Source organism: Cercospora kikuchii (genome assembly GCF_019650295.1).
Source record: "Cercospora kikuchii DNA, contig_00003, whole genome shotgun sequence".
Classification (NCBI taxonomy): domain Eukaryota; kingdom Fungi; phylum Ascomycota; class Dothideomycetes; order Mycosphaerellales; family Mycosphaerellaceae; genus Cercospora; species Cercospora kikuchii.
In genome coordinates this window covers 2,368,796-2,386,753 of record NW_025408584.1, presented here as the reverse complement: position 1 = coordinate 2,386,753, position 17,958 = coordinate 2,368,796, and the positions used below count along the sequence as shown (strand labels likewise).

Genomic DNA, 17,958 nt, shown 5'->3' with positions numbered 1-17,958 from the left:
CCCACTTGCTGCGCAGCTTCGGGCCATTGATGCGGCGGATGCTCTATTGCGGGGACTAGCTAACTAGGTGACGCATAATCAGCGCTGCTCTCATTCGCGCACTGTTGTCTCCGTCCATTGACACCTTTCTTTTGACCTCACGCTTTCACTCATCACTCATTTCTATAGGAAGATATCCTCACTGTCATCATGGAACCTGAGAACGCCGACAGACAACTAAACCAACGACAACCCGAAGATCCTCGATATCTCAACTTCAAGCACTCGCAACCCGGCTCTGGCTTGAACAAGTTCTCCTCGACACTCACTCGCGAACATGATTTCCCAGCTGCCCAGGCCATGCTGTATGCAGCGGGCGTACCGAATGAGAAAGCCTTGAAGACTTACCCTCAAGTGGGCATTGCGAGCGTCTGGTGGGAAGGCAATCCGTGCAATACACATTTGCTCGATATTGGGAAAGAGGTGAAGAAGGCAATCGAGAAGCAAGAGATGTTGGGATGGCAATACAACACAATCGGTGTCAGTGATGGCATTACCATGGGTGGAGAGGGCATGAGATTCTCCTTGCAAAGTCGAGAGATTATTGCAGACAGTGTGGAGACTGTCACCTGTGCCCAGCATCACGATGCTTGCGTTGCCATTCCCGGTTGCGACAAGAACATGCCGGTAAGTTGGAGCACTGCATTCAAAGGAGGACGAGCATTGATCGGTGATAGGGCGTCGTCATGGGATTTGCGAGACACAACCGGCCTTCGATCATGATATATGGCGGGACGATCAATCCAGGCTATTCTAAACTTCAAGAACGCACTGTCAACATTGCGACGGTACTTGAAGCCCACGGAGCTTATATTTACGATAACTTGAAAAATCCCAAGAAGCCAGAGCAAACCAAGGACGACCTATTGACCGATCTCGAGCGAACTTCGTGTCCTTCGCAGGGCGCGTGCGGTGGCATGTTCACAGCCAACACCATGGCCATGGCAATCGAAACGATCGGTCTTTCGCTTCCTGGCTCATCGTCGACACCTGCGACTTCGCCCGCCAAGATGCGAGAATGCGCCAAAGTGGCGGAAGCCATCAAAATCTGCCTCGAAAAGGACATCAAGCCTCGCGATTGTCTTACGAAGAAAGCCTTCGAGAATGCTATGACGATGATGATGGCTCTCGGTGGCTCGACGAATGGTGTCCTCCATCTCCTGGCCATGGCTGGCACTGCGGAACTTGAACTCACTCTGGACGATTTCCAAAGCATCTCCGACAAGGTCCCTTTCATTGCTGACATCGCTCCTTCTGGAAAGTACTTGATGGTAGATTTGTATGAAATTGGCGGCATTCCTTCTGTTCAGAAACTGCTTATTGCAGCTGGTTTGCTCGACGGCAGCACGATTACTGTCACGGGCAAGACTTTGGCAGAGAACGTGGAAAGTTGGCCTTCATTAAAGCAGGGACAGGACCTGATCAGACCTATCGACAAGCCGATCAAAGCGACTGGACATTTGGAAATCCTGCGAGGAAATTTGGCGCCCAATGGTGCTGTAGCCAAGATTACGGGCAAAGAAGGCATGAAATTCGTGGGGAAAGCACGCGTGTTCAACAAGGAGCACGAACTGGACGACGCGCTGAACAAAGGAGAGATCCCGCGAGGCGAGAACCTCGTCCTCGTCGTACGCTATGAAGGTCCGAAAGGAGGACCTGGAATGCCTGAGCAGCTCAAAGCTTCAGCAGCGATCATGGGTGCTGGTTTGAAGAACATATCACTCATCACTGATGGACGATATTCCGGCGCATCGCATGGATTCATTGTTGGCCACATTAGTCCGGAAGCTGCGGTGGGAGGACCAATTGCAGTTGTGCAGGATGGCGATGTTATCACAATCGATGCGGATAATAACCGAATTGACTTTGATGTCAGTGAGGAGGAGATAAAGAGACGACTTGCGGAGTGGAAACCTCCTAAGATGCCAGTTACAAGAGGTGTGCTGGCGAAATATGCAAGATTGGTAGGTGATGCGAGTCAAGGGGCTATGACGGATTTGTTCTAGATGTTGATGTATGTTTTGCACAATGGAAGAATATTCAAACTCAGCCGCTCGGCACTGGAAACTTGCAGGACGACGAGTATACACGGGACTAGATGGTTTTTCTGTCTTGACTTGCGAAGCGGCGCTTTTCGCGATACGGCTTCTGAATGCGTCCGGTAAAGAAAGAAGTGATGCATCGATGCAACGCAATATTCGACAAAGCAACTTTCTTTGTCTCGATACTCAGAATGGTCAGAATGTCTTCGCCAAATGCAAGATCACAAGCCACAGTCCCGCCAATTGTGAAGAGCTGAGCGACCTAGTTACGATGGAGATGGACAAATACCTCCCGCATAGTAAGCCGGAGGACATGGACGACTACCTATGGGAACGTGTTTTGGACAGTATTGAGGATCGGCCTGCGCACAAACCGCCGCTACAGCTACAGCACAAGATCTCCGTATGGTATCCTAGCCCTAGCCTCCTTCAAGACGGCGAGGAGATTGATGAACCAGTCGGAGACGTCTCACACATGCACAACCCTCTAGACCCGCTACTTGAAGATGTACGCGTGAATCAGGCCGCCGGGCACTCGGATCTAGATCGCTACACTTTTTCCACCTTCTATGCAGCGTCGACCCAGTTGACTGAGCCGGACTTCGACGCGTTCATAGCTGAACAAGAGGGTCAAGATACGATCAAATTGCTACACGCGATTCAGAGATATCAAGGGGAGACACATCTGGACATTCTTCCTTACAAGAGCAAGAAGGACGGCAGAGGTGTCACCCGCATCAGACTCGCCTGTCGCTGTATCTTTTTCGATTTCGAAGCACGAGCTTTCCAGTTCGATTTTGAGTTGCAATGCTTGACATTTAAAGCATGGGAGCGCTATCTGTTTACCCAAGCCAACCAGACAGACCATCCATGGATCGAAGATATACACGAGCTCGTTATGGGCAGCTCACGGCGTGCCATCGCTCACCGTCTTCTGATGCGAGCGCAGCACTACGGATTGAAGGAGGAGGGTAGCCTTGAGCGAGCAGAAGCTGAAGAAGAAACGAAGGACGCCATCGAAGCAAAGTACAATTTCAAGCCAAGGCGGTGGCCTAACTATGAGGCAATATTGAGCAAACGACGCATTGACATCGACAACATTCCAGCAGACGATCGTATGTGCCTTGTTTGCCGCTCAGACCTCGAACCTGAGACGCACCCAGTGTCCTTCTGTGGCGATAACAGACACAACGCATGCCAGGACTGTCTACTTCAACTGTGCCGGGCTATGGGACCTTTCGAAGCTAAATGTGTGCTATGCGCCAAACGTCTGTTCTCCGAAGGAGAGGAATATGACTTCCTCACTGTCGGGTGGGTGCAGGGAGCATATCAACCGGATCCGGCTTATGCAGCTTGGGAGAACGTCTGGCGTGGTTGCGCTGACCTGGACTCACAAGCGCTGGACATGATGGAATTCACATTCAAGGATGAGAGGCTTGATCTTCATAATTGCGACCTCGTTGTCACTGTCTGGCTCCATTTCATGGACATCGAGCTTGTGTATCCCGACCCTGCACGCAAAAGCGTCATGAACACTCGTGAATGGGCATTGATCACTCAAGTTTTCATCTCTCTCATCTATAAGAAGAGAGATGAACAGCCCAAGTACGGTATTCTTTATATGTCTCTCGTGCGCGATCTTTGGAATTTTCTGGTGAGACGGGCTTGTTGGAAACGTGGCTACGAAATCTACGGACGAGCAAACTGCGAGTATCATCTTGAAAATACTGATCCCGAGCAAATATCAGCCAATCGCAGAGAAGGCATGCAGACATTCGTTCATGGAATAGACAGGGTCATTTGTCGAGTGCTACACCGGACACTGAACTTCCTCCGACTAAGAGCGTGCTCGTGCCAAGCTGCGCCTCCAGAGGGAACACCGCAAGACGTTCTTTGGGACAATCGATTCCATACACATACTCCTGGTGGAATGCTATATTATGATCCTGTATTCTTTGAACGCTTGTTTCCTCAAACGACGGGCTTCTTGCAGCGGGATTGGCGTGACGAAGCGTACTGGAAATTCTTCGATCGATTACCACAAGTAGCACCACACGAAGAATGATGCAGAGCTCGTAGTTTAGAGAAAGAGTATATCGAGAGATCTTGATTGAGTCGCTGGTGCAGCGAGAGGTAGATGCTTGTCGTCTCATCAATACAGCATCTTCACCTCCCGCAGTGGGCAAACGCCATCCCGCAACTTCTTTCCATAATTAGCTGTACAATCCCCGCTAAGAGCTCGGACTAAGTCGCCGAAGCTACCCGCCCCCACTACCGTCTCTCGCCAGCCCGCATTGGCGGCAGCTTCTGTCGACGTGTGTCACAAGTGTCCAGAAGTGAAAAAGTTCTAAAAAGTCCCTTCTTCGCCGGTAATGCTCCTCAGAACGACTCGACAGCTTCCAGTTCAGTTCCTGATCGCCACTCGTACAGCACCAACCAAAAGCTTCCAGCACTTCGCTATCTTTGCCAAGTCCAGAAACTACAGCAAAATGTCGACCGGAATCAAACAGATCAGCACTGACAAGGCTATGAAGCGTGAGTCGTTGCGAAGGTACGGGACCGAGCGGTCATGCTAACAAAGAGCCTGTATAGCTGTTGCTGCATACGTGAGTAGTACCACGCCATCCAATTGACTTTCTCCAAGATCAACACTCTTTCATCACATCGAAAATACTCGGTACCGATCTCGGCTCGACCACAACGAAAGGCGTCGCAGTAAAGACAAAGAGCTGACTTTCGGCATCGAACTCTCTAGTCTCAAGCAGTCAACGCCGGTGGTTTGATCTTCGTCTCTGGCCAAATCCCAGCCAAGGCAGATGGAACTCTGGTCACAGGCAGCATTGCCGACCAAACCACTGCCTGCATTGAGGGATTGAAGAACATCCTCGAAGCTGCAGGAAGCTCAATCGCCAAGGTCACCAAGGTATGTTCGTCTCTTTCATCATCTTACTCGTGGAGATCATGCACAAACCATGGATTCGTCACGTGCGAATTGGCTGTGCAACCGTGATCGACACCAGGAATTGAATCTGATCTGCACGGGCAAGCAAGCGAGGCGAAGCGATCCTGGATCCTTTCCCAAATATCCTTCGCCTTGCATCCCTCCTTCCCGTAGATGGCGAGAGTTTTCGGGGGCGAAGCTGATTCTGGACGTGCCCTAGGTCACCGTTTTCATCACTTCGATGGACAACTTCGCGGAGATGGTAAGTCGTTGATTGACAAGCTTTTGCCCATTCCTGGCGCCATCGTTGCTGACATCTCGTCACAAGAACTCGGTCTACGAGAAGTACTTTGGCGAGCACAAGCCAGCTCGTTCCTGCGTTGCGGTCAAGGAGCTGCCAAAGGGTGTGCCGGTCGAGGTCGAGGCTATTGCTCTGGCTTAGATGATGAGCAAGTGGAATCGAGTCGAAAGAGTGTCTTGAACAATTCTTCGTTCAGATGCTTCTACAGTATTGCACTGTTCATACAACAATTCCAAAAGCAATCGAGCAAAGACTTTCAGACCAAGGTCGCCTCCGCCTCTACTCTTGTTGTATATGGACCTGCTGCTCTCAAACTCCCATCAAAATGCAACACCAAACCAATGCAGCCAGCTGAAAGCAGAAATTGGCTCGCCTTTCTCTTTCCAATGCCTCGCCATGCAATGCCATGTCCAGAATTCCATACTCTCAATTTTATCTTTCTTTCCTTCTTTCTTTTCTTCTGCCGTTACCAAAAAGTCGTAATGTTTCGTACATCGTTGTTGCTGCCCTCATAAGAAGCGAATGAAATGGGGTATCATCTAGAACCGAACAAATAGCGAACCAGAATAGATGCTCCAGGTACAGCCATAAAAAAAGCGAGCGGGATGGGGTATCATGCTTTCTCTCCTCTTTCGAAAACAAAAGGCCGCAATCATAATCCTCCAAAATCAAAATCATTCAAACCAGGTTTTTTCGTCCGTCTAAGCCTTTTTCATCTAACCCTTGGTCTTGTTGAACGTACGTGCATGTACGGAAAGATAGAACTCCAGAAAGATCGGCTCAGATCATCAGTATGTGCAGATCGGACCAGTCTGCATGCCTTGCCATGGCAAGAGTTCGTAGGGCTGTTGCGGTGGAGGCGTATTGCTGGCACTGCCATGTAGTCACGACATGGGCATGAAAGCAAAGTGTACAGGACCTTCGATCGGGCTTGAAAAAGCTGACAGAGAGGCGGGAGTCATGTTGAGCGTCGTCGCTTGCGCGGTCGTGTTGCTGCCGGCTTCCAGGTCGGTCCATTTCCTGGCGCAGTGACGTGCTGGCCAGCGCTCCGAAACACCAAAGTCGAGCATCTGTGAGTCAATGTTAGTACGTTTTCGTAGAAGCATGGGAGTGTGGACTTTGCTTACCTTTGCGCTGATAATCTCCCACTTGTACTTTTCCCAATACTCGTGCGCGAGCTTCAATGCCTGGACGTCTTGATCTTCCCAAACTCGAAACTTCTCTCTCAGCCTCTTGTAGCGCATCTGAAGCGCTGCTACTTGGAAGTTCTTGCCCTTGTCGTTCATGAAACGCGCTGCAATGTCTTTCCAAGCAAGGTTCTCGTCTTCTTTCAGTTGTACGAGAAATCGATCATCCTCGCTCAAGTCAGCCTGTGATGCTACCGAAGTCGCTCGTTTTCGGCGCTTGCCAGCTGACGATGGCAGATCCAGATCCGTTACTTCGTCTCGCTTGCGCTTGATCATCTCACCAGCCGGACTCGGTGCAATCGAAGCAAAGGCTCGTCGAGGTTGGGGTTGTCGGAGCTCTGGGGGACTTGATGTGCTATAGTGGTCATCTGTCGGATAGGTCTGAAACACATTGGGTGGAAATGTTGATGTAACTGGTGGTGTGGGTTGACCGCCTGCAGTCGTGTATTGGATACCTTGAATTCCGAGCCCGCTGGTTGTTTGCCATGTGATGGTCTCTGGAGATGGGCCAAACGTGCTTGGGCTACTTCTCGGTCTCCCCGGATCTTTCATCATCTGAGGATGTTGGGATTGGAGCGGTAGGTGGATTCCGCAAGTCGCGAGATTGAGGTCGGGAACAGACGCCCTCGCGTATGTCGTCCATGGTTGGCTCTCGACTGTGGATGATGGATAAGGAGTGATGTATGAATCGTGGAAGCCATACTGCGAGCCATTAGAACCATGGAAACAGGTTTGGGGCAGCTCGGCTCCGCGAAAGGCGGCGTTGAGCACAGGCAATTGACATACTGAACTTGGCGGTGCATACCATTCTGAGCCTTCGATGCCGGCAGTGGCATCAGTTCCCATGTGCGATGGGTCGATGGTGCCAGGCAACGTTGGAAATACCTGACCAGAGGTCATGTTGTCTGGCAGAAGAGAGAGTGTTGGTGGTGGCGAAAGAGCATGGAACGGGATAACCGGGAGGATGAGTATGCTGTCGATCGTGGTGATAGAAGACGGCTTGCGGAAAGCCTAAGGGAAGCAACACCATGCTGTGCGAGGCGGACGTGTTGGTGAATATGTAGGATGCGCTGCGAGTCCTTGCACCAGGCTAGGACCGTCAATCGACAAACGAAAGGCACAATGCATGCACGGGCACCAGGGCTGAGGTACAGAAGACAGGCTTATTTTCAGACGAGCGGGCGGGTCCCAGCAGCCGCGTGCCTCGCACCAGGGCGCCGCACAGGAGGCATAAGCTGCTGCTCTGTGCGCCGCCCGCCAGCCTGCGCGTGCGGTAGTGCTGCTGGCTGTTCGGCGCAGTATGGCAGGATTGGACGAGTGAAGGATCCAACACAGGGTCAAGGTGCCGTCTGTAGCTTTGCCGCCAGGATCGCATTAGGCTCATTTGACCAGCTTCTCACGTCGGCTTTGCTCTAATTAGCTGGCATTCTTCCCTCCTGGTCCTCGCTCACTGGCCGGTCCATGCGCGTAAGAACTGCAGTTCACGGCAGGATCCGCGTGTCAGATCCCATCTGACACAGTTGACGGACAGCGAGGCTCTCTCATCACGATTGCACGACGAGAGGCCACATGGACTCACCGACGACCACTCTGTGCCTTCAGTCTCCCATGCCAGGTGGCCTCCACGAGCGGCGGGGAGGGTGGGTGCCAATGAGCCTCCGCAGTCCATTTCGAGCGCGCGTCTGTGCAGTCAATACATACACTGCCTCGTTGCGGGCTCCTCTGCGAGCGTCATAGCGACGAAGGCCTGGGCGCGACGGATGTGCCTGACTTCGTCGCTGTGTCTAAGCCTATTCGAGCATCTTGAAACCGCAGCATCGAGTGGATGGCGACGAAAGATGTCGCAGAGTGCGCAGGCCTGCTGCGGACATGGTTCCTTTGTTGCTATTCTGAGACAGTCGTCGACAGGGAGAGAGGCGCACGCGCCAGAAAGAGATGAAGAGGAAGAGCACACCGATCCTTCTGGGCAGGCGAGTCCACAAGAGGAACCCCAAATGTTCCCTAAATAGCACAGACAAGGACGGAAAAGTCTGCTAATCGGACCCGGGCCGCTGCATTAGCTCCGCAGAGCTGGGTGAAGGATCGTGCGTCGTGCTCCCCACCTCCGCAGCTCGACTCCTCGTGGCAGCACGTTTGACACGCAACGAAATGCACGACTTGGCGATCACCTTGCCCGACGCTATGCTCGCTCTTGTTCTGCAGCAGGTAATAAATGACGCTGATCGTGATAATCGCTGCTGTGAATAGCTAAAGGCTGCATCTCATCCTCGCACAACCACGCGACGGTCCTGCCTAGCACCGGGCAAGCGATAAGCCATGCAGACAGAGCTATAGGGCATGAGGGCTTGACTGCATGATACTTCTGCCGAGCACAGTACCTCTGTCCGCATCCCTGATTTCCATGAATGCTAAAAGCGCCGGAGCGAAGTTTGGAGGGATTGGTGATGCTGTGTGTCCTCTCGAAACCGTGTGATGAACGCTGTCAGCTGGGACGACAGTCCGCGGGATGCATCTTAGCTGGGCCAAGTAGCTCTTCCAGAGGATAACAAAGGCGAGGAGGACCTCGCTGGAGCTCATGTTTCAGGCGGTCAGAATTCTCCGCGTGGCGTATTCTGCAGTATGCAGCAAGCCCACCACGTGGCCTCTCTTCACATTCCTCTTCGCAGGCACGACCATCCAGCTCTGTTCCAGTGACATAGAGCGTCCTGTGATGAGAGCCGGTCTTCCATTGCTAGTTTCCGCGCGAGCCAGCTATCGCCATATCCGGCGGCTTCGCCACGAAAGTTTAGATATCGGTCACCGAATGCCTCAACAAAGCCGCCAGGCTCCGTAAGTCCCGGCAACATTGCAAAGCGGGCTCTTCTGGCGACTTCGGCACTTCTGTTCGAGCGCGATGCTCGCTCTACATCTTTGCCCCCATCTCTTCCTGAGAGCCTTTCAGTTCAAGTTCATGATGCTGTGCGTCCCAGAACGAGTCGGAAAGGGATATTCCACTATGTCAAAGCGCAAGTGACAATGGCATCAGCATCAGGTCCGCATACCATAAAGGTACAGCAAGACCAGTGCTAGATCCGACCAGCCTTTCGACGAGCCAATGTCATGCGGCCGGACTCGGACGCTGAGAGCGGCCAAGGACACATACTCCAGCCATGTGACTCAATTGCTTGTGAATCTAAATCCATATGGCCAAGTACGATTCTGTCAAGGTTGCCAAGTCTTGTGCTACCTGTCATCGAAAGGACATGCTGTTCCAACAGCGTGCACCTATCTCGGAATTCCAAAATATCAATTTCTTGCAGCGAACTTGGCAGTAAGTCGTTGATCTCGAAGGCTCCAGAACCCTGCACCTGCGGCAGATCTAGTCCGATCAAGCACATAGCAGGAACCTGGAGACCTTGAAGCATTGACAGTGGCGTCAGATCGCCAAGCGGACGATGTGAAGTGTTGAAGCTTGCTTCATCGAACTGGAAAGCATCGTTAGGCTCGAGCCTCAGTTTGATCAGTCTTGGTCCAAATTGTCGCAGTGCATCCCCAATAGAGTGCCACTCAATGATGCAATCACCCACTGTCAGTGAACCCCAATGAACTGACAGGCTTTCCAATTTTGTGCAGACTGCTAACAGGGACGCAAATCCGGCAGCGTCCAGTAACGAATTAGTCAACTCAATGGTTCTTAGATTAGTCCTGCGGACAAGGAACTCTCGTAACTCATCTTCCTGTAAGCTTAGTGATCTCCCTCTGAGTGTGCAAAGTGTAGCATGGCAGAGCAAGTTTTGCACATCCTCCATGAGCGTGCAGCCTTCGGGCTGTCCATGTGCGAGCGTGTACTCTTTCAATTCAGGCAATAGACGATATGGCGCAACGAAGCCTGGGGCCAAGTTCTGCGTGCTGAACGTCCCAGCCGCTTGCAATATGCGGCCTATGCTTGACTCTTTCCAGCCAGGCCACAGCTGCAAGTCAATGCGGCGTATCTTTTTGCAGGAAGTGAGCAAGAGGGTCCAGCTAGCATACCCTTGCCCATCGCGCAGGTGCTGCAGAAGCTCTTTGTGTTTGATACCGTATCCGCCGAGCGTGAACAGTTCTCCCAAAGCTGTCCGATATGCTTTCCAGTCCACATCCCGAAGATCTTGACACGCTGTCTCTCTGTCTTCAGCGTGGGCGTACTGATCAACACCAATGTGGACATCCAGAATACAATTTCGCAGATCGGCCCGAGCAATCATCGTACGCAGAAGCCGTCTCACTCTGCAGGCAGAGCCAAGCTTCCCAGCAGGCCAAACAATAGAACGATACAGGACCGGTTCAGCCAAACGGCGGAGCTTCTTGGAGGTCATGCACAAGCTTCGGAGCGTCTGAACATGCTGCCAGCTGTCTTCATTAGGCGCAAGCTGTTGATGCCCAGCGGCACTTTCGATGATTAGCCCTAGCAATTCTTCTGGCAGGTCCAGGCCCGCCGCGGAAATATCCCTTGCTACGGATCCGTCACTCACGCGATGACATGGACCTCCTCTCGTCGGCAGACTGCTACACAATTGGCCCATTTCCGTGCGCTGGAAGTGGTTTATTTGTCCGCAGCAGGGTGTTGCTTGCGCAAATCCGGCGACAGCGCAGGTAATCAGGTTCCAGCCCTAACAATGTTCATGTCGTCTGAACCAGGTGGTCGGGAAAACATACCGAGACTCTGGGGCTAGCTTGCCCGCTGCCGTTGACCTGGTGCCTGCGCCCAGCATCGGGAACTTGAAACTTGATCCTGGCGGAGCTTCGACCCGTGGTCTATTAATTAAGTCTGATTCCTTCCTGGATGCAGCAAATTTGAGTTAATTTCAGTGTCCTCTCCGCGAGAGAGGGCTTTCACGCGTCAGACTGGCCTCGAGTTCCTCCGGTAATAATGGAGTGTGGGATTGTGGGGTCACTCTGGCCCGCATGTGCAACATCTTCGCTGCATGGTCGATTCGATGAGGTGTTTCCTGTAGTATCTACACCTCAAATGCTCACGCACGCGTCAGGAGATGTTCGCTGACCGTCGCTGCGCAGAACATCACAAGAGGAACCGTCCGGCGTGCAATGACGCTCAAGCGTGCAATCGCGTACACGAAGTCCGAAGAGCTCCAAACGATGTTTTCAGTTTTTTTTGGTGCTAAAAAGTCGAATACTGTAGCCGATGATCATTGGAAGGAATGAAGACCTGCAACAACACAGGAATGGAAGGATTCAAAGTTAAGCAGCTGACTCAGCATTCAAGGCTTTGTGAGGTGCGTGATCCTGCGACGCAGCATCTCCTTTCACACCAAAACGCAGCAGCGCATGCGACTAGACGTCTAGTAATATGGGCAGGATCTCTGGAATAGGAACATGATTTGCCGTTTCAAATAATAGCCACCCACAAGCAAGGCCACAGGCGATGGGGCATGAGGCGTCGGCCACTTCGGCCAGCAGGCAGAGATTTCGGCACCGTGATCGTCGAAACAGAAATGGCCGGGCGAAATACGCTCACAAGTTATGCCTCTGCGATCAGTACTTCGGCGAAAGCCCATGGGCTTCGAAGAACTCGCTCCCGAAGCTGGACAAGAACCTGAAGCTAACTTGGTACTGATCTGTAGCTATTGAGGCGGACGGGAGGAAGACATTTCGGTGCGATCCCATTCGATGCTACTGCAATACGTTGTATGGAAAGCGCAGACTGGAATGGCGATGCTCACTAGTGTACAGCTTCAAAACTTGTTGAGCTGCCTTGCCAGACTGAATAGACGAGGCCAAATCATCAACGACCGACGATAAGTTGAGGTTCAAGTCCGCCCCTTTCCGCGACGGACGCTTCACTCCATCTCTCTTGCGAGACCTGGCCGTGTTCTAGACCAAGTTGGCATCTTAGGCCTGCTTCGACCACGATTTCGGCAGACCTATTCGTGTTGTCAACGTTGTTGCTATGGCCCCAGGCATGTAGGAAACCCGCGATGAAGCTCACGTAGCTTCCCGTCTCGTTTAGTTCCTCGTCATCACAAGCAGCAAGCAGCATGTGAACATCATCCATGCAATTGGGCGTTCGCAACAGAATTGCCAAGTACTCGTCTACCTGCCAACCCATCAGCTGTACAAGCATCGGAAATGATACAACAGGCTCCCCTCCTTTCCAAGACTCGTCGTTCAGCAGTCTCAGCCCAGCTGGGGTCGTCGCAACTCATTCGTGTTATTTTCACATCTCACTGTTTCAAACATAAGCATCTAGCTGGAGTGGCCTTACTGCGCCGCAAACTTCCTGGGTGGGAACTTCGAAACACCCAGCAGCCAAGGGATGTGTGAGGTCGGTGCTGGCATGTCTGTTTCGAACCTTGTGGACAGAGTAGGGTCTCGCTACAACTAACGTCTTCTCGGACGACGGAGCTGCCGTGTGAATCGTGTTGCTGTGCAGGAGCTATACGCGCATGTCAGAGATATTGCGCACATGGTTGTGACGCTATCAGACTTGGCTTTGAAAGCTATCGGGACAAGTGCTTCCTGAAGCGCATGATCGCGAGGCTCCAGGCAAGGTCAAGATGTCGATTGTCGTGGACACCAGCTTGGGAATTGCAACTCACGCGATGAGGCTGTGACAGATCACTTGAGCTTCTGAAATACTCGCAGATAGTGCATCTACAGCGTGCTGGAGTGACTTGCGTCGGTATGTGACATAGGTACCAGTGCGTCGATGGTGCTGCAGTGTGCGCGAATGGCAAAGGTTATTCGACGCATTGCATTACTGTTCCAACTGATAGGTGACCTTCTGGCTGACCAGTGAGCAAGTTGAGATTGGAGCGTTCTGCTGGCCAACCGCGCTACCGGAATGAGGCCGAGGGGGGATGTCCGTGTTGAGAAGGCCCGATGTAACGCCTGGACTTTTGTCTCAGCGCGAACGAACCTAGAAGTTAGCATCCAACAAGACCAGAAAGTAAGAAAAGGAGATCAGGAGAAGAAGGCTTCGTGATGCTCGAGTGATCCGACTCATAGAGTAGTTCTCCCATTGCTCGATTGTCATTCCGGCGTGACGACGCGCTACCAAAATACACATGTGCAGAATCGCCCGGCCCATCCAGTGATACATGCTCTCGCAGCACAACTCGCTTCCTTCATTATGTAAAAAAGGGTAAACGCCTTGCGCTTATGCTGGTAGGTAGTCGCGTATATTATCGTCGATCCGGTGTCGGCTTGCGTGAAGGTGCTTAGACGGCCAAGATGGCAGCACCACCAGCGGCCACCAGGCCGAAGAAGCTGATGGCGACGTTGGCAGCGGCACCAGTGGCTTGAGCAGGTCGCGAGGCGGTGGCGGTAGGGGCGGTGGTAGAGCCGTAGGTGGCCAAAGAGGTCTTGGTGTATCCACCTGGAATCATGGTCACGTTCTGGGCTGGCTTTGGCGAGCCGGTGGCGATTGGGTAGTAGACGCTGGCGACGCTGCTGGTGGATGGCACAGGCTTGGTGTAGGCATCTGGGGTCTTGGCAGCGCTGGAGGAGGAAGAGGAGGAAGCACCGTAGCCGGCTGGGGTCTCGTCGGTCTTGTCGGATTTCTTGTAGCCTGGGTTGGAGATGCCGAATTGAGTGGTGTACTGGTATTGTCCGGTGGCGTCGACGATCAACTGAATGCCGTAGCCTTGGGCGTTCTGTGATGCGAGGTATGCGTGTCAGTGAAAGTTCTTGCCGCAAGTGAAAGCATCGCGGGGCAGGAAGGCGGCGTTCTCACCTCAGTTGGCTCCAAGTCCGTAGATGGAGTCCAGACGTATGTGCCCTTGTTCTCGATCTTCTCGACGATTGGGTATTGTGGAACAGCGTTGGTGCTTGGGCCCTTGAGGAGGAGGAGAGTGACAGTGCCCTCGGTGGTAGGCTCCCAGGTCTGGAAGTAGCCAGTTGTCAGCAGGTTCCGTCGCCAACAAATGACCTCGAGTCGGCTGCGCAACTTACGACAGTGAAGCCCTCGCCAACTGGAACGACCGAGTTCAAGCCAGGCTGAGAGATGGGGTTGCCCTATATTTCACATATGAGCATCCACCTTTGCGACTCGGATCACTTCATCGCCTGACCTCTGGCTTGTCACCAACGGGCTTGGTGTATGCGGCGGCAAGGCCGAGAAGGCCTGCGAGGAAGAGCTTGGAGAACATCTCGACGAGCTTGGGAGGTTTGTTTGATTTGGGAGATCGGAATGGGCGACTGGCGCGTGTGCTGAAAGAGCGACTATGGCTAGGTAGCGCGGTGGTAAAAGAGAGGCTGAAGAACAGACGTCTTCGATGTTGTTTGCGCGTGAAGCGTGAAGTGAACTTGTAGAACGCCAAAAGGAAACCTTACCGCGCGCGCAGGGCGCTGTCGCCTTTCTATAGCGGACGGGCGGCTCGACCGGTCAGCCTCGCAAGGGAGATGACATATCACATGGGCGTGGCATCCGTGTGTTGAGGTGCTTGGGGGGGATCTCAGACGGGCGGGTGAACTGCACATGGGAGCGCTTGGCCCGCAGAGGGCTCGAAGAGTCGAGGCGCCGTTGCGAAGATGAAATGCAGCGAACCACAGCGCTGCATTGGGGAATCTTCCTTCTAGTGGTATCCACACATGGCCGCCCTTAGCGGCCTGCGAAATTGCCCAGGTGTGGTGCGAGCGGCGGACGCACGCCAGCCTGTGGTGGCAGCTAGCCTACCTGGGCGAAAGGAGTGAGGCAATCTCGGCTGTATGCGTGCTGGCCTACGAAACAATAAATCCTTCTCGCCAGCTCGATTCGCGTCCACGCATTATTTTTGGGCCCATCTGCGATCGCGCAAGACCGGTCTGAGACAGAGGAGAGATGCAGCGGTATAGGAAGAGATGGGCAGAATGAAGAAACGGACCAGAAATGTCCACAAAAACAACGACAAGCTTCTGCAGCCGTGGAACCACGGGGATCGCGCTCCACGCGGGCAGCACGTGAGGAGCTGTCACTGTCAACATTATTGCCGGGCTCGTGCTACTGCATTACCGCGAGACAGGACAGCACTTGTTTCATGGATCACAACCAGGGCGCGTTTCAATACACCGGCTTTTCCTTGTTTGTCACGGATGAAGTACCATCGAACTGGTTAGGGTACGAGAATTTTTGGATATTCGAACTGTCGTATGTACAGAGGTGCTCCCATTGCCTGCCATACAACTCTTCACCATGAACCTAGCCTGCTGCAGCGCCAACACCGCCAAACACCAGAAACTTGTCTGCCAGCGAGGGTCATCATGGGTCCCATGTCTTAAATTGCATCTCGTGCGCCTGTCGTTGCGCCGTGTCGAGGACATGAATGAAAACATACGAGAAACAGGTACGTTGCAATTACCCGCAAGCATTCACTACCACGAAGTCAGTATACCATCAAACGCGAATATCAGACGTCGAACTCACACTGTGAATCGAGTGGTTGAGGCACGAGACCGCCAGCCACCAAATCTCGGAAGTGCCACTCTGGAGCAGCTTCATTCTTCCAGCACCAGAAAATCCATCCAGCGGCCTTCTCATATGCGGCAATTTGCGCAGCAATGAATTGCTTGATGTTATTCTTCTCATCTCCGCTCAAGCCATTGACACTGCCGGATGTCTTTCGATCGCATGAACCAATGTAGCTGGAACCTTGGCCGTCTTTGTTGAATGTTCCATCGTAGCGCGCCCCGACGCCGCGGCCGTTCAGGTACTTTGCACAATCGGTTTGCGCGCCGGACCATTCTCCAGCGATTGTCCACTTGTTGGTGGAGGCCATCTGACCACCGAAGCCGCACGCAGTGCTGATGTGCTCTCCTGGGCTCATTTGGAGCTCGCCACTGCTAAAGACTTCATAGTGGTGTGTATCCAGGACCAATTTTTGCATGCCGGCACCGAACTCATTCCAACTTGTGACACCCATGAACGCATCGTGGAAAACGACTGCAACCGGGCTGTCACGAAGGCTTCCCCATCCGTCGTAATAGAATTGGCGAACAACGTTCATGTCTAGCTGTGGGCCCATCGGTTCGTTCAGCAACTCAATGGATGAGACAGTCGGATTGTTGGCATAGTCGTCGCGAATCCGGTCCAAGGCGTTTCGCGTTTGTTGAACAGAATCACCTTGAGTCCACCCAACCGGCCCCCTCTTGCCTGAATTGTCGAAGCCATTCTGAGATAGAGGTGCGCCGTGCAGATCGATCATTACTGTCAAGCCGTTGTTTCCAGCCCACTGGACAATGTCCGGAAGGTGCTCATATGCACCCTGCACGTATGGATCTCCTTCTATGGGTGCTACAGCCCAGTAGCCAATGGGGACGCGAACGGTGTTGAGCCCATACTGCTTCATGAGCGCAAAGTCCTCTTCGGTGTAGAAAGTACTCCAGTGCTCTTCCAGCCGCCTCTTCGCTTCGTCTTTACCCAGCGTTTCGCAAAAGGTATATTCTTACAGCAGTCAGTACAGCCATGGACTCATCACAACGACCAATACGCACCATCAACGACGTTCTCTGGTGTAGCTTCAAATATCGACGGAGTGATCCATGGTTCCAGCACGAACAGGCCACCCAGATTCACTCCGCGAACCTTCTCCTGTCCAAAAGGAAACTTCAATTGCCTCCGTTCAAGCGCGCCTGCGGGAGTCGCTTGGCTCAAGTCGGCCAGGAGGGCCACTGCAAGTGTGGCTAAGGTAGAAAACGTCATCTTGGCCGTCTACCAGGTGACCAAATGCAACGGAGAATGAAAGGATCGAGTCGAAGTGTGTTCAGTCCACTTGCTGAAGTCCAGCAGCAAAAGTATAAAGGAAATGTGCAGTCAGTAGCAGAATTCAAACACGGAGTCTTAGACTCGTGCAATGAAATGAGTCGAGAACAAAATGGAGATGGCAGCCACTTACCTTTACCGGGGCACCCATTCTTAAGTAAAGCGACACGGTTCAGTGATCGTCCGCAAACAGAAACGGTCGTTACACCCACCCAGCAACGGTCGACGCAGATCTGCCTGAGCCATGCGTTCAGCGCGCGGTTCTCGACCAGACGTTGCAAGGCCCAGAGGGCGCTTGACCTCCTCTCCCACGCGCCATGGACAGCGAACCATGTTGCATCGAGCGTTGCTTGTGACCTGGCCCCACTCGCCCGGTGGACGGCTGGAGGAGGGTTTGCGGTGGTCGGACTCGCCACGACGCAAGAGGTCCGGTGCTGTGACCAGACATGGCTTAACAGATCAGCGCGGCGTGAGGTGTTGTCTGGCAGCTTTTTGCGCACATCATGAGGGCCATGACATAAGACAGCGCAGAGCTGCTGCCGAGCGCAGGGTTGCCGCTCGGTGGCTCAGGTACCATCGTTCATTGGCTGTATGAGGCAACAAGAATCATGCGGGCTGACGGCAAGGGAAGTGTGCGATGCGCCCGGCAGCCAGTCCTGCGACAACGGTATCCCGACCTAGTTTTAGCCACTTGCAATTGACGAGAGTCGTACAGTCCGTCGCAAACGTCTTCA

At 53.0% G+C, this 17,958-nt stretch overlaps 6 protein-coding genes across 6 annotated transcripts; 3 read left to right on the top strand and 3 right to left on the bottom strand.

The window, feature by feature from the left end:
* Positions 1–189: 189 nt before the first annotated feature.
* CKM354_000530600 (uncharacterized protein) lies at positions 190–2,045 on the top strand (the record flags this gene model as incomplete). The annotated part of the gene is made up of 2 exons (XM_044800578.1): positions 190–666; positions 717–2,045. 2 exons carry the CDS (start codon positions 190–192, stop codon positions 2,043–2,045), a joined length of 1,806 nt encoding a protein of 601 aa, XP_044656513.1.
* Positions 2,046–2,352: 307 nt separating this feature from the next.
* Positions 2,353–4,146, top strand: CKM354_000530500 (uncharacterized protein; the record flags this gene model as incomplete). Its single annotated transcript, XM_044800577.1, has 1 exon — positions 2,353–4,146. One exon carries the CDS (start codon positions 2,353–2,355, stop codon positions 4,144–4,146), a length of 1,794 nt encoding a protein of 597 aa, XP_044656512.1.
* A 307-nt stretch (positions 4,147–4,453) lies between these two features.
* On the top strand, positions 4,454–5,464 carry CKM354_000530400 (uncharacterized protein; the record flags this gene model as incomplete). Its single annotated transcript, XM_044800576.1, has 4 exons — positions 4,454–4,616; positions 4,847–5,004; positions 5,243–5,284; positions 5,351–5,464. The coding sequence occupies 4 exons, from the start codon at positions 4,454–4,456 to the stop codon at positions 5,462–5,464; spliced, it is 477 nt and encodes a 158-aa protein (XP_044656511.1).
* A 743-nt stretch (positions 5,465–6,207) lies between these two features.
* On the bottom strand, positions 6,208–7,410 carry CKM354_000530300 (uncharacterized protein; the record flags this gene model as incomplete). The annotated part of the gene is made up of 3 exons (XM_044800575.1): positions 6,208–6,393; positions 6,451–7,212; positions 7,297–7,410. The coding sequence occupies 3 exons, from the start codon at positions 7,408–7,410 to the stop codon at positions 6,208–6,210; spliced, it is 1,062 nt and encodes a 353-aa protein (XP_044656510.1).
* Positions 7,411–13,706: 6,296 nt separating this feature from the next.
* Positions 13,707–14,636, bottom strand: CKM354_000530200 (uncharacterized protein; the record flags this gene model as incomplete). The annotated part of the gene is made up of 4 exons (XM_044800574.1): positions 13,707–14,141; positions 14,222–14,371; positions 14,440–14,502; positions 14,559–14,636. 4 exons carry the CDS (start codon positions 14,634–14,636, stop codon positions 13,707–13,709), a joined length of 726 nt encoding a protein of 241 aa, XP_044656509.1.
* A 1,184-nt stretch (positions 14,637–15,820) lies between these two features.
* On the bottom strand, positions 15,821–17,164 carry CKM354_000530100 (uncharacterized protein; the record flags this gene model as incomplete). The annotated part of the gene is made up of 3 exons (XM_044800573.1): positions 15,821–15,837; positions 15,890–16,906; positions 16,957–17,164. 3 exons carry the CDS (start codon positions 17,162–17,164, stop codon positions 15,821–15,823), a joined length of 1,242 nt encoding a protein of 413 aa, XP_044656508.1.
* Positions 17,165–17,958: the final 794 nt, after the last annotated feature.